Here is a 15,864-nt window from a genome sequence, read left to right as displayed (position 1 = left end):
TTGGTTCGAGTGCGGTGCAGATGAGAAGGGATTCAAAGGGTCGATGTAGCCACAACACATAACTGATTTAGATAAATAAAATAATAACTTTAACCTCTGCTGCTGCTGTTCTCCATCGTCTCACTCAGAAACACGATACAGACAAGAGAGAAAGATTAACAACCAGGAAGAGAAGATCCTCCAACACATCTTCCTCCCCGATGATCCATTATTCATACTGGGGCTGGGCCGGGACACCCCTGGGACCCGACAAACACACACACACACACACACACACACACACACACACACACACACCCTGTTATTCCTCTGTGGCTGCAGTCTGTCTCCTCCTCATCGACCTCTCCTCTGTTTATTTTAAGTCCCGGCTTCACAGTAACGCCTCCTCCTTTTCCAACATGAGCAGAAACACACACAACGTTTTGGTTCGCTGTAAATGATTTATAACATGAAGTCGCCCGTCTGCGGGTTCACCATGTGCTGTGGGCGTCGCCAACGCACAGCTAGTTGTGTCTGTGAGGAGACACAAGAGCATGATGGGAAATATCGAGGAGATAAACATTTAGGAATAGCATAAATGCAGTTCTTGTAAGAAAGATATTAGCAAGACGTTAGCCTCAGATTGCTAATATCATGTCTGACTTTAAAATAAACCTCTTTATTCATTTATTTATTTATTTTATTGAGCTATGACACATCCACCAAGCTCGAGGTCTTTCCCCAGGGAGTCCAAGTAAAGACAGCACAAGAACTTTCACATTAAAACAAACAAAATATAAAATTTGCACAAGGAAAATAGTAAAAGAAGAGGCAGGTGGATCAGGAAATATGGAAAATAACGACATACTTTCATCAGGGAAGCTTGTAGAAGACGTTATAAAACTAATAGATGATATTTTGCAGGTTATATCTTCTTCTTTTATGCTCAGAGTACATAAAAGTAAAAGTGGAGTTTTTGTGTTTCCGCTGCAGTGAAACATTTCACTTTTAATTTACAACAGCGTCCACAGCATCTCGATGGAAGCTGAAGAATCCCTCCTCTTTGCTTCGCTGTCACTCCGAGGTTCCAGCTGATAAAAACAGCTGCTGCGTTACGTAAGAATCTTTGCCGGTGTGGCTTTAATCTCGGCTTTAATCTCACAAAAGACAGATGAATCGTAGAGTCTCCTGTGTGACTCTCAGACTGCTGATTCATAAACAGCCGCGGAGCTTTGAGTCGTGAGAACGGTGAGGATTAAACGTCACGGGATGTCAAACAAGACGATTTCTGTAGCGTGTGCGTGTTGTGAAACTGAGAGATGGTTATAACCGCTCAGCTGAGCTCAGATTAAAGCCTGTCTGTTTGTAATGTGTGTGATAGACTGAAGCGTATAACATGAAACGTCCAGACGGTAAGAATCTTAACTGAAAACACAACAGCTGACTTTAAGTTTCTGATATCAAAGTACATTTCTCACAACATAAACATTTCTGGAAAACCGCGATCCGCATTTAACAAAAGCAGCGTTGCTTTCAAGGTTAAAACTCAACTTTTCTTCATTGAAATAGATTAAAATTAACACTGAAATCAGGATTATCTGATAGAATAACAACTCAGTGGGTTCATGAATAGAGTCAGCAGCAGTTTGACCTGCAGCAGTTTGTTGTTTCGTGTCTCAAACTAATTTTAGTCTCTAATCAGAGTCAAATATTTGATTAATTCTGGATGCCGGTATGATTTTTGTCTGATGTGTTTATTTTGGCCCCCAAGTGGCAACAATGACACAGACAACAATATTCCAATAACAGCCGTAATAATAATAATAATAATAATAATGGAGTCCTAAATCCTGGAAAGCCTGCTTTTTTGCACTTCTGGTATTGTCGTCTCAAAGTCAGTGGATTTTATGATTAAATATCTGAAATAAGTTCTGTGATTAAGGTTTGAGGTCAAATGTAAATGTCCTAAAATGTATTTTAATTTACTGACACACAGAAGTTAGAAACTAGTCATGAATTTAAATGTTATTATCAGATGAAGTTTTTATGAGAAACCAGTAGAAAGTCATCATGTTTTATAAACTGTTACTGTGATATAAGATTAAAATCTTGGGTATCACAGTCTCTCTATAGAACAGAACAAACCAAATTCCATTCACCAATCACTCACTTTATATTAAATAAATGTCACAAACGTTCAGATTAAATCTGGAGTTATTCAAATTAAATGCTTTGTGGCTCGTTAACACACATCAGATCACTTTAATCATCCTCCTTGTAAGAATTATTTCTGTTTGGTTGAAGAAATATTGTTCATGTTTCTGCAGCTAATGTGAATTAAAATGAGTTTAATGTAATAATTATTATCAACTTCTTCTTATTATAGTATATATGTGTGTTTATGCTGCATGTGCGTGTGATGCACTCACGTGTCCATCCTGAGTCCCTGATGGCGTTTCTGCAGGACAGCGACCTATTTTCTTCACTGTACACTGACTAATTAACTCATGAACACTCCGCTCTGTTGTATCAGTATAGAAACAAGCAAGGAGGCGTCATAACCTTAGTTTTTAACCTCTCTTATCAATAAGTGTGCTAAACGAAATACATATTATATCCATACAAGCTCATTTTTGTGTCAACAGACCAAAATCACTGAGAGTCAAGAAGAAATTTGATTTTTAAACTGACAGAAATGCTGCTTTTTTCCAGGGGACACTAAGAAGTATTGAATGAAACCTTAAATCTGAGCTGATCTTCCAACACTGAAAGCTAAATTCAATAACTTCATGTGTCAAAACGCAACACAACAACTTACTTTTAAAATGGCAGCATGTCAGAAGAACATGCAGGCGTGTAAACTATAAAGTAAAATGTAAAAGCTCTTGTCTTTTGAATTAAAATGTAGATAAAATAAAACAGCAGCAGTCATTAACAATTATAAACATGAACATTTGATAAAAAGACATTCTGTTATCTAATATTGCAGGTTTATCAGATTATGTCTGACTCACAGGAAATTGTTGTTTCACGTGAAGGCGAGTCGTGATCCTGGATCAATACAAGCAGCTCGAATGTAATCGACTCCTCGTCATCATCTTATGGAGGCTAATTAATAGAATTATTGATCTGAGTCATGTGACCATCATAACATCATTGTTCTCATGATGATCATCAGCGTCCCTCTCCCTTTCTCCCACTCTGTGGTCATGTGGTCGATGACGTCATGCCGATGATGTCATGTCTGTTTCTGCCCACTGACCTCATCCTGACACGCCTCGCAGACAGGAAGTGCTTCTCTCATACGAGCATGAGTGTGATTCAGCGAAAGAGACGAGGAAGGTTTAATTACCAAAAAACTTTGTGGCTGACAGTTACAGAAAACATAAAATAAACTAGATTAAATGCCATTAATAACAAATTAATTAAGTAATAAGATAAATGAGTGGTATGACTGAAGGGATTAAACAGAATTTGAATAAACTGCTGCCACAAAAATTATTTATTTTTACAAGCTTTTGCTCCAGTCGACACATTTTCTTGTGAATTCTGAATATTTTTGACTCTGAAGTTTATTTAGATGAATCTGTCTGATGGAGTAAACTCTATGTAAATTACACATTGTGTGTTTTAAGGGGGCACAAACCAAAAAAGAGATAATCTGGATTTGTTAAAGAAATGTTAACAGGCTGAATCCTTTATCTTTACAGCTGCACATGATGTTTGTCTTCCTGAATCCTCAAACTAAAGTCCAGTTGAAGACGGGATCCAGTTTGTTCTGTGGACAGTTTAACAGCCAGATCGAGCTTCTCAAAGTTCTGTGAAACTTTGGCTGAACGAGTGTGACTCTCCTGCGTTGATTGATATTAACGATGCTTTAAGCTTGAGCAGTTTGCAGACGACGAACTTCGATGAGCAGCTCAGAGTTTATGAACATTAATGATGGTGTCTGATCGGACGCATTAGCAGCTCGAGGTCTCACTGCTTTCAGTTTTTGGGGAGTCAGTTTCACTTCTTTTGGACTTTAATCATATTAGTGTATGTTTCAGTATTGGGTCAGATCAGATAGATAGATAGATAGATAGATAGATAGATAGATAGATAGATAGATAGATAGATAGATAGATAGATATCCAGTAGCAGCATACTAACTAACAAGACATGAGATGCCTGTAACATCTAACAACAAAACTGTAAAAACTAAAAAGCAGACCTGCCAGAAAATATTAAATTAAATAAAACATTTTGCGAAGTAAATGAATAATGATAAATGCACAGTGACGATGCAAGAGTCTCACTTAAAACTGAGAAACAACACGTTGAACGTTGATGAAAGACGTCTTTTAAAGCTTGGAAAACTTCACACCACAAAAAACAAAACATGAACAAGGGATATTCCAAACTAATCCTAAAGATCGCTTTCTAATTACATTTTAATAGATCAATACTTGAGGAGTCATAACTTCAAAACTAAATCTAATAAAAGGAATAATTCAAAATTAAAAGCAGGATTAGCTATACGATAACTTGTTTCAGTTGGCAGCAGGTGTTCCTATATTTGGGGGAATCTGTCCGGATGTGAACAGCTTCCTTTGTCTTTAACATCTTTATTATCTTGATCATCGAAAGCAAATTCATGCGTCTCCCTCTCGCTCTGACCTCCGTCTTCGGCCAAACTGGGTTCTGAACTGGGTTACCGTCTTTAATCCTGTCGGGCAGGTTGAGTTTATCTCCAGCTGCTCCACTGACATCATTTCTCTGCTTCACTGCTGCTAATGCTGATCAATACAGAGCCTGAGTCACCCCCGCACTGCAACACACTGCAACACACTGCAACACACTGCAACACACTGCTGCTGCTGGTGTTTACTGGATCCGTGTGTGTGTGTGTGTGTGTGTGTGTGTGGTGAAGAGATTTCACACTGATACTGGAAGGCAAAATTGAATTTGCCTGAAAACCAGCCAACACACATTCTTTAAAAGGCTTGGACATCATTTGTCTTTTCTTATTTTAAAGTTTTATCTTTTTAACCACCATTTTTATTATTATTGTTTTTCAAAAGCAAAGAATTGTACAAGTTTGGTGATTATTATAATAGTTGAATTTATAAAAAATTCTATGCACATATAACAGATAAATCACTCTTTAATGTGATAAATACATATATTTAATCAAATAATATGTATTTAAAGCTGCAGCCTGATGTTTGTCTTCCTTTTTTGTTACTATGAACTGCTCTGTTATGTTTTTTTGTATCGATGTGGATTTAATGCTGGAAACCTGCAGACGGGCTGAATCGGGAGCTGGATGCATATTTTATTCAGAGAAAAAAAAGGGAATATGAATAAAACATTTTATTTGTCTGTTCGCTGCGTCTGGTGCTGCTTTTAAAAGGATTTGAAGCTACAGCTCAGATGAAGGGGTGGAGACACACACGTGTGTGTGTGTGTGTGTGTGTGTGTGTGTGTGTGTGTGTGCAGTGCCATGCCGTGACAGCCTGAGTGTGTCAGAGAAAGAGAGAGAGACAGAAGGATCACAGTGGAGAGAGAGAGAGAGAGAAAGTGTGACTGGCAGATTAAAAAAAAGAGGAGAATGTTTTGTCTGTTTTGTTCAGACGGAGAAAAAAATGGAGGAGATGAAACAGTTTGTTGTCGTTGAACCACATGTTTGATCTTCACATGTGGAGCAGTCTGGATGAATCCACCTGGTTTTAAGATTTGGAATTATTTTGTCTTTAAATGTCGAGGGCAGATGAAAAAGGTACGGTGTGAATGTGTCTGTTTTTGTACGTTGTGAGGACCACGTTAAGGGGACGTCCTGCCAAGTGAGGACTTTCCCCTCTAAATGTCCACAGTCATGCTAACAGCTCTGTCAGACTGTACTTCAGTGGCACATCAGTGCTGTGAGCTAAATGCTAACATTGGCATGCTAATGTTAAGTAGCTATTACCATTTATTTATTACCTTTAAAGGAAGCGTTCACCCAAAAATGAAAATTTAGTCATTATCTCCTCTTCCCCTCATGAATTAAAATTGTATAACTTTAGTATTTTATAATGTCCCCAGGGTTGATCCAGTTGTTGTTGCTGCCCTGGTGGTCAGTGATCAGTAATGTTATCTTTAATGGATTCACTGCCACCCAACCCATTATAATGTGGGTTTACCTGGCAAGAAGGCCAGAGGAGTTACAGTAATGATATGGTAGCTAGTTCCTGCATGATGCCTCAACCTGAGCTGTGCATGAATCATCAACAGCAGTCAACAGCATGCCTGTTTTGAAAGTTACAGAATCATTCGGTCCAAGATTTCAGTCCCATGTACCCAGTAACGACCTCAGATTATGACAACGATAGTGGAATGATCAGTGAATCTTGACTCAGTTTACTCTTCAAGTCTGTGAGGTTTTTTTTAATTGGTTTTCAGTTAAATGCCTGAAATAATTTGTGTTGTTACCACAGGCTGAAGATATTTACATATTTACAAGTATTGTTCTTCGACATAAATACATCACTAAATGTCCCACAGTTTAATTATCAAGCTTTAATATGAGTTAACAACCGCCTAAATGAGACTACAGTAGTTGCCTTCTTCTTAATACTTTCCAAGATTTCAATCGACAGGTTGTTGAGGTGTTTTTCCATGTCTATCAGCCCTCCTGGGACTGGCTGTGGGTCATCTGGCAGGAGTTGCTGGGCTCCTTCAGCTGCAGACTTGTATCTCTGCAGGAATGAGAGATCTTCAGCTCTCAGCACCTCCTCTGTGGCTCTGACTCGGTCAGAAAGAGCTGCTGTGTCTCTGCTCAGAGCTGCACTCCTTTCCTTCATCGTCTGAATCTTCTCCATCTTTTCCTGCCTCACTACACGAAGCCGTGCCTCCTCTTCCTCTTTGAGAAACTTTGAGAGCATTGAGAACACGTCCTTGATCTGCCTCTCAGTGTCTTGACCCTGAACTTCAATGTCTTTGGCTGTTTGATCAAAGTTTCCTTTAATATCTTTAAAAACCTCCAGTTTCTGCTGTGCAGGCTTCAGGAGTTCCCGGAGTATCTCTCTGTGATCCCGAGCTGCTTCATCGATGGGTCTGATGGTGTGGCAGGTGTGTCTCTCTGAGTGTAGACAGATGACACACAGAAGCTGCTGATGGTCCAGACAGAAGAGTTTGAGTTTCTCTGCGTGCAGACTGCACAGAGCTGCAGGACTTGTTGAAGTTCTCTCCAGTAAAAAAGCTTCACACAAGTTCTTTAGTGCCAAGTTTCGTGGTGGATCCCATTGTTTTGATCTTCTTTTACACAGTGGACACTCAGGAGTAGTTTTCTCTTTCCACCATCTCTGAAGACAATTGTTACAGAAACTGTGGCCACATGTCAGGAGAACAGGGTCCTTAAAGACATCATAGCAGACGGGACACAATAGATTCTCTTCTGATCTTGTAGCCATAATGTTAGTCACACAAAAGGTGCAGCAGACACAGTTCCTGAAGCAGTCCCAGGTCTTGATGACAAAGAAGAAAAAAAAAACATGAAAAGCAGTAAACTTGGTCGAGTTAATCCGGTTTTCTCCTCGAGAAACTTCTTGAAATTGTTTCTCTGTGTTTCTACTATTTGCTCTTTAGTCTGTCCTCTCGCAGATACGTTTCGTTTTACAGTGAATTGTAATGGTTTTGTTTGAGTTTTCATCAGGACAAATAAAGGCTGGGTTCTCTGGTTTGACTCAGGTCATGGGTGGAACTCTGCATGAACTGTTTTGCATTGCAAACACTGACCTCTCATTACACACGAGAGCACTAATAAACAACTCATACACCACAATTAGGTCAACTTGTACCTCCTCATATGACGCACCCGAGCTGCATTTATCAGAATTGTATAACTATAGTATTTTATAATGTTCCAGGGGTTGATCCATATGTTGCTGCTGCCCTAATCTGTGAATCTCAAAATGATTTACTTTTCATGTCTGTGAGTTTTGTTTATCAGTTAATGCCTGAAATAAGTTGTGTGGTTACCACAGGCTGAAGATATTTACAGGTATTGTTATTCTACTTTGAATATATCATTAAATGTCCCAAAATGTAACTATAAAGCATTCATGTGAGTTAGCAAGTGTCTGAATGAGACTACAGAGGTTGTGTGTGTGTGTGTGTGTGTGTATATATATATATATATATATATATATATATATATATATATATATATATATATATATATATATATATATATATAGTTTATTGGACCAACTAAACAACTATCCATCTTTTCCTGCCTCACTGCATCAATCCTTGCCACCTTTTCCTCTTTGAGAACCTTTGAGAGCATTTAGAACACGTCCTTGATCTGCCTCTCAGTGTCTTGACCCTGAACTTCAATGTCTTTGGCTGTTTGATCAAAGTTTCCTTTAATGTCTTTAAAAACCTCCAGTTTCTGCTGTGCAGGCTTCAGGAGTTCCCGGAGTATCTCTCTGTGATCCCGAGCTGCTTCAGCGATGGGTCTGATGGTGCAGCTGATGTGCGAATTTGAGTGCAAACAGATGATACAAACTGGCTGCTGATGGTCCAGACAGAAGAGTTTGAGTTTCTCTGCATGTGGACTGCACAGAGCTACAGGACTTGTTGAAAGTCTCTCAGTTCTCTTCAGTAAATAATCTTCACACAATTTCCTCAGTGCCAAGTTTCGTGGAGGATTCCTTTGCGAAGACGGTTGCTTACAATATGGTCACTCAGGAGTCGTTTTATGTCTCCACCATCTCTGAAGACAGGCGTTACAGAAACTGTGGCCGCATGTCACCAGGACGGGCTCCTTATAGACATCATGGCAGACAGAACATAATAGATCCTCATCTGAACGAAAACCCATGTAGCGATCCATCTCTGTACAGATACAGCAGATCAATCACTCTTCTGAAAGTCTTGAATGCCTTCAGGAGTTTCTGTATTCCAGTGTTCCCTCTGAAACGTCTTCTCTCTGCGGGACATAGTGTTTACAGTGTGCTCTTGTTTGTTTGTGCACCTTATTAAAGGACTGTACTTCCTTCTTTGCCTCATGTAATTCTGATAAAAGATCATTACCAAGCTATAAAAGCTGAACCTCGAACTGTGATCAGACTGGGATGTGTTCCCGCATCCAAATACAACACTGAACATTTACCGAGTCGTCTTGCAGTTTTAATCCATGTTGTTACTTTTATCTTTTGTCCTGTCATTTATTACATTTTATGTGTTTATAATGACATCATAACCAATTTAATTACAAGCAGATACTTCTGATAAGTCACCTGTATGAAACCTTCACAGTCAGCATTGTTTTCGAGCAATAAAATCGACCCTTGTATGTGCTATTTTACCTTCATAAGGGTTTATTATCCATCATCATTTCTGAACATGTGCAAGGTTTTTTTTACTGAGGGAAGTCCAGCGCACGTCATCACTTTAGCATTTTTATTCACAAAGGAGACAAAGCAGATTGAAGTTAATGCAGCAGAATCACAGATATTGTTTTTATTCCACATAGTCTTCATTCAAGTTGCTTCTATATTCCTCAAGCGTGACGCCAGGTCTCTAACCTTACAAGTTGTGCACTTTCATAACTTTGATTTACATGATCTCAGCTTGGTCTCTTAGATGAAGTGCATTTTAGAGGTAACATGATAGATGTGAATGGATGTAAATGTGTCAAGTGGGCAAAAAACCCAGAAGACCCATCCACATGAGTATGGTTCACATTTGATACGATACCCGTACCTGGAATTCAGTATTGGTGCCCAACAGCACCTTTTTATTGGAACATTAGTGTCTATAACAAGAAATATAATTTCAGTTGTAACACGATGGCCAGTTATGTCCAGCAACAATTCCCCAGAAAGGTGATTAAAAACATGAAGATGTCAATAAGGACCTTGATGACTCTTCAGTTCAACTCTTTGTGAAGGATTGAAGCGCTGGCTGCAGCTGCAGAGGAGCTGGTTTGATCAGGTGTTTCCTCAGGTTAGACGTGTCGCTAAGGTCGGAGTTTTGGTCCTCACTGTGACTTTTAGACGTCTCCAGCTGTCTTTGAAGTTACTCTAAAGATCCTCTCAGGTAGGGAAATTTGGCAGCTTTTAATTTAACGTGAATTGGTTGTTACCCTTAAAAATACTGAGTTTGGTCCCTAACAAATTCTTAAGTTGATGAGGTTCCAACTCCACTTTGTTGGTGCACAGGAAAACAAATAAAAGATTTGTCTGTCAGAAAATACTTTTTAGTGGAACTTAGAGATGTTTATTCTTCAGTCAGAGGCCACATATTAATCAGTACATGTTCCTCAGATGGTTTCAGGTCTTAAATGTTTAACACATTATGTTATTATTTATGTGCATTTGCACAATTTGCTTCAAGTTTTTTATCGTGACTTTGTTGATTAAATCATTAAACTGGCAGCAAATTAACACTGCGGCAGAAACAGATGTTCCTCTGAGACATCAGTCCTCTGCACAGACTCATTTCTCATCACAGTAACAAACAACAAGCCTTTGTTGTGAAGCGCCCCACCTGTGAGATGAGCATCGCATATTTCAAGGTGAGGAAAATACCAAAACAAACCGGAGCTCTGCAGCTTGTGCAGGTCGTCGAGCTGCCACATAAATAACAAGGCGCTTCAGATGAAATGCAGATGAAGGAGAAGAAGATGATACGTGGCGATAAAAGAGGATAAAATATGAAAGAAGGACTTCTGTTTGTGTTAATCACGGGTTCTCTGATGAAATGTTTTTAAGAAGTTGCATAATTAGAGAGCAGATTGCTGCAGGTGTGATCTGTAAGCACTTATTTTCTCTCTTCTTTGTTTGCTTTCTGTTTCTGTGACTCGTTCTCTTCTTATCTGTGTGGGCGTGTTACTGAACAGCTGATCCATCACTTTATCAGATGCATATGAAAGGTCACGTGTAGTTTTACATCTCTGTGTTTATTTCTACAGCAGGACATTAACTGTCGGGCTGAAAGGTCAGACAGGAATCCGGCTCTGTCTCTGTTTCTGTTTTCGTTCTCAGATAATGTGACAAGTGTGGAATATTTATACATGATAACTTCGGCCAGATTCTGTTCTGGATCAAAATGAAACTTGTCTGGTTGAGTTTGACTTAATTTTTAACGTAAGTGAAGTTTGAAAGCTGAACCCCGACTGATTAATGAGGGGATCTGATATATCACCATGGATACGACCTCTATGTCCTTATTGGTTATTGAATCTGACTATATTAAAAAAAAACAATCCAGTGTTTCAGGACTGACTTCCAGCTTTACAAACTATTTGATTCTTATCTTTTGTGTGTGTTTTTGGACGTGTGTGTGTGTGTGTGTGTGTGTGTGCAGCAGTACCGTCTCCTTCAGCGTATTGATCTCCGGCTCGTCTTTCCTCCAGACCAGATAATGAACTGTCGCTGTGTGATACACATGCACGCTTGTACATCTATACCTGTGAGGACCGTCACTGATGGAGGCACACAACTTAACTAACCCTTTTTACAGGTGACAAATAGAAAACTGTCTCATAACTTCAAAACTTGGTGAATTTTAGTCGATCAGAAGAAAATTAGATTATTTTTCAAGCAGAAATATCAAACATGAGCTTGTTACTGTGAGGATTTGATGAAAAGATTTAAAAATGGATTGCGAGAATAATCCTGAGTTGCAGCCTTAATTCAAACTGTAAGTCATAAATGTCATATTACATAAACTGCAGGGTTGATGGTTCCTACATCATCTTGTCTGCACGTCCTTGAGCAAGACACTGAATCCCAAATTTCTCCTGATAAGAGAAGCGACTCTCATGGAAGCTCCAGTCGGGCTGAATGGATGAAAGTTACACACGATAATTACTTTATTGACTTATTGATACACGTCTATGACGTCAGTCCTGACCTCTAATTAACTCGTCGTGTTTACATGCTATTTTTGTTCAAGGAGCTCAAGAGTCCAATTTATTATTTATTATCAATTTATTATGTGTTTTATTTATTTTGTATATTTCAATATTTCTGTTTCAATGTGTGAATAGTCTTAGAATTTGCTGCTGTATTCATTGTTATCTGCTCTTTGAAGGGTGAAACTACATTATTATGGTTGTTATGTCATCATCATGTCAGGGGTTTAAACTGGTCTTACAGAGACAATAATATCTTTTATTGTAAATATTTCTGGGCCTTCACTCCGACTCCAGACTCATATTTTGATTGATTTGATTGATTTCTCCCTCTTTATTTCCTCTCTCTCTCTCCAGTTTACTCCAATGAGGCTCGTCCACCCACAGTAGGATTCCTGTCTGTCTCTCCTCCCGTCTCACACCATGAGCATCATCGCTCTCTCGCCCGTGGGCCCCGAGCTGCCGTCCCCGATGGTCACCTCCGTCACCCCTGTCACCCCGACCCGTGACCCCGACTCCTCCACCTCGACCGCTGCTGTCACCGACGCCCCTCTCAGCCTGGAGGCGGAGCATCAGTGTCAGGACGGAGAACTGTCACCCGACCCGGGCCCCAGCCGGACCAGCCTCCCTGGGGGAGGACCTTACCTGGCCCGAGACCCCTCCAGGAGGTAGCAGATTACCTTTTTGACTTCACGCCACGTTCGTTCTCCTCCATATTTGTTTGTGTTGACTTTCATTATAGAAGTAGTGAGCGGTGCAGCTGTCGGTCTCATGTGCAGCGTTGTGTTGCTTCAGGTCAAAGAAACCTCCGCCGCTCCACACCGGAGCCGACTGGAAGGTCGTCCTCCACCTGCCAGAGATCGAGAAGTGGCTGAGAGCGACCAGCGACCGAGTCACGCAGCTCACACACTCTGTGGGACAAGACAGCGTCAACAGACACGTGGACGTCCACCTGGTGCAGCTCAAGGTAACCACACACATCTCTGATTGGTTCATCATGCAGGTGACATCATGTGGTTTCTTCAGGACGGTGACCTTCGTGACCTCTCAGCCAATATCAAATATATAAACACGTATTTATGCCTTTTGCGTTGCATTCATGCAGATCAGTCGTTTCACTGTCTGACCCTCAGGCAGCAAATTACCCATAATGCCTTCCTCCTCTCGCCACGGGCTTCGTGTTACATAACGACCGGCTTCCACAAGTCACGCTATTGACCGCTCAGTTCTTTATGTAACTGAAGTCGGAGCGTTTGATTCTTCATCCTCATCTCCGGTGGTTTTTATATAAGAGGAGCTGACGTCTGGTCTGGAGCAGTTTGATTCACACACTTTACTCCAACATCGTTTCTTAAAAGAGAAATTCACCCCAAAACAAACATTAAACTATTGTTATTGAAATGTTATCTACTAGTAACACATCTGTATGAAGTCATTTTCTACTTACATTTCTGCTTTTTTATATTTAGATTTCAGAAAAACAGAATTCACATTTCAGAAATGTTGACATGGACACAAGCGTTCATCAGTGTTTGTCAGAAATTCCTGCTTCCGCTTTTGTGTCTTTTCCATTGCTACAATATGAAATAAGATAGAAATGTGTAAATCCTGAAAAAACTAGTTAGAATAGCCCGAGATTCCTGAAACAGAGTCTCGTTCATATTTTCGTTACCTAGTGTTTACAACCTGCTTTCTTATTATTACGGTCCTGGTACGAGAATGTCCTCTGGATCTGTGTTTACAGGTGTGTTGTATAGATGAGGACTGTTTCCAGAAAGGTGTTATAATGCTCGTCTGGCCGGAGATATTCTTTTTCTAAAAGATCCCTTAATGAAAATCCCCGTCTGCATGTGGAGCAGGCCTTATTCCACTTTCCCACTGGTCAGACATCGTTCTTAAAGCCACTGAGCTCGAGTCGACTCTGGTCCAAATGTAAGACCTGAGATAATTAGTTGTTGATTCAAGATGCAGCTCTGACATGAAAATGAAATCAGGGAGCTTCTTCTGATCCGAGTGGGAGAAAGAAACGTTCCTCCTGCTCACTTGTGTTCACTCTTTGTTCTGCGTCCCCGCTGCATTCGTGACCTTTACTCGTTTCCTTGCCGGCTGAACGTCGTCATGTTTCACGTGCTGCTGTTATGAAACTGATGATCAAACATAAACTGAGCTGCAGCAGCTGGACGACTGTTTTCATTCATTCATTCATAAACATGTTTTATCCCGTTTAGACACAGTCGACATGGAGAATCTTTTAGTGATGAGAGTTTATTTTTAACTACAGTGACTCAGATGTTTCATCTTCATGAGGCTGCTGCTGTATCCTCCCCTCTCTCCTCCCTCCTCACCTCACCTCACCTCCTCTCTCCTCTCCTCTCCTCTCCTCTCCTCTCCTCTCCTCTCCTCTCCTCTCCTCTCACCTCTCTGCTGTTTTTAGCTCTGCAGCACTGTGTGTGTGTGTGTGTGTGTGTGTGTGTGTGTGTGTGAATAAAACATGGCGGCAGCAGCAGCAGTGATGATGGTGCTGCTGGTGGTGGTGTTGTATCCTGTAGCGGCTCCAGACTCTCAGACCAGAAGTCACGCTGATGCTCGGCACACTGATGGAAAGTAGAGAGAGGATGTTTTCTACTTCCTGTCAGAGATCTGAGTCTGCAGCTGAGTCACTCGCTGCCTCGAACACACGGCTTCACACGGAGTCGCCTCTCTTAGCCAGTTTCTTCTGCACAAAGCTTCTTTTCCTCATTTCTGATGATCAGACTTGTTTATGTCTTCAAACGAGAGCAGAGAGAAAAGATGGATTAGATGTAGGACTGCTGCTGTACGAGCTTTTGTTCCTGTGGTGCAGGACAGTGTGTGTGTGTGTGTGTGTGTGTGTGTGTGTGTGTGTGTGTGTGTGTGTGTGTGTAGTCATGGGATGTGTTGGACCACAGCCCAGTTCTGAGCAGTGACGAGTGTGTGTCAGTGTGTGACAGAGTTACAACTCCAGCTTTGTGTTGTGGAGGACTGATGTCATCCAGACTGTATGTGTGTGTGTGTGTGTGTGTGTGTGTGTGTGTGTGTGTGTGTGTGTGTGTGTGTGTTACTAATGCTTCTGATCCCTGAGTCCTCATCAGAACCACATTCAGCCTTGGTTCTGGACACACATCCTTTAATGCCACACTTAAAATATTCTCCACTACAAGAAAAAGTGTTCAGAACTTTACTTTACATCATCATCACTAACATGTCCGCCGCCGACCCTGTTAACCAGCAGCTCCTCTTCATGAACACGGCCGGACCGGGACAGAACAACCCAGCCTTCATGAAGCTAACCTTCAGTCAGGACTTTGTGTAACTACCAGAATCTGCTACCAGCTCGGTTCTGTACCTGACCTCCACCGTTCTCTTCTTTTTACTGGTGCAGATGTGTTCACTGAGCGGCATGTCAGCAGCAGTTAGCAGCTACGTTAGCAGCAGGTGAAGCTATCAGTCCAGAGTGGACACAGGAAATACTTTCTCAGTAAGAAATGATCCAGTTTCACCTAAATCAGTGGACAAAGTTGTGTTTTTGTGAAGATGCATTTTCCAACTGATCCAGGAGGTTTTTTAATTTAACTGAAGATGAAAAAAATCCTCACCAGGACAGGAAGGAGAGGGAAGACTAAAAAGTGGTGGAGTAGAAAGTACAATGTTTCCCTCTGAGGTGCAGTAAAGTCCAAGTACTCAACATACCGAGTGTTCAGTTACTTACTGAGGAGTGGATCAGTGGTTTCGCCCTCTGGTGGTGAGAACATGTTAGCTCATGCTGCAAATGTAAAAGTGAAAGAAACTGGAGGAGAAAACCTTTAAACTAAATATCAGAAGGATTTTTATTATTAATGCGACACAATCAGAGACTGAGTCCATGCAGCAGTTAGTCAGATCTGTTCCGTACACAAACACTCTGTCTGAGTTATCTTGACAGTAATTACATCTTTTTGCCGTCAAACTTTTTGAGATTTGGCAGCTCGTTAAAGACGAAG

General features: G+C 40.7%; 2 protein-coding genes across 8 annotated transcripts in view; one reads left to right on the top strand and one right to left on the bottom strand.

Annotated features, from left to right (window-relative positions):
• Positions 1–15,864, top strand: part of akap6 (A kinase (PRKA) anchor protein 6) — a 170,321-nt gene that overhangs the window by 12,933 nt on the left and 141,524 nt on the right. For 3 of the 7 annotated variants that reach the window (XM_037071519.1, XM_037071521.1, XM_037071515.1), the window contains 2 exons: positions 12,224–12,534; positions 12,662–12,833. In XM_037071519.1, the coding sequence (XP_036927414.1) occupies positions 12,290–12,534; positions 12,662–12,833 (417 nt within the window). In that variant the 5' untranslated portion in view covers positions 12,224–12,289. Of the gene's footprint in view, positions 1–5,604; positions 5,741–11,316; positions 11,473–12,223; positions 12,535–12,661; positions 12,834–15,864 lie in introns of those variants that run through there. The other 4 variants (XM_037071518.1, XM_037071517.1, XM_037071516.1 and 1 more) reach the window with 4 other exon arrangements.
• On the bottom strand, positions 6,387–7,988 carry LOC119004531 (tripartite motif-containing protein 35-like). Its single transcript, XM_037071523.1, has one exon. The coding sequence runs from the start codon at positions 7,410–7,412 to the stop codon at positions 6,513–6,515; it is 900 nt and encodes a 299-aa protein (XP_036927418.1). The 5' UTR covers positions 7,413–7,988; the 3' UTR covers positions 6,387–6,512.

The sequence above is a fragment of the Acanthopagrus latus genome, chromosome 16 (genome assembly GCF_904848185.1).
Source record: "Acanthopagrus latus isolate v.2019 chromosome 16, fAcaLat1.1, whole genome shotgun sequence".
NCBI classification, from domain to species: domain Eukaryota; kingdom Metazoa; phylum Chordata; class Actinopteri; order Spariformes; family Sparidae; genus Acanthopagrus; species Acanthopagrus latus.
Note: the sequence above shows the minus strand (reverse complement) of the source record. Positions and strands in the feature narration are given on the sequence as shown.

What these genes read in the sequence shown, in the direction of transcription:
- LOC119004531 (XM_037071523.1), bottom strand. Translation starts at nt 7,412, where the DNA reads ATGGCTACAAGATCAGAAGAGAATCTATTGTGTCCCGTCTGCTATGAT.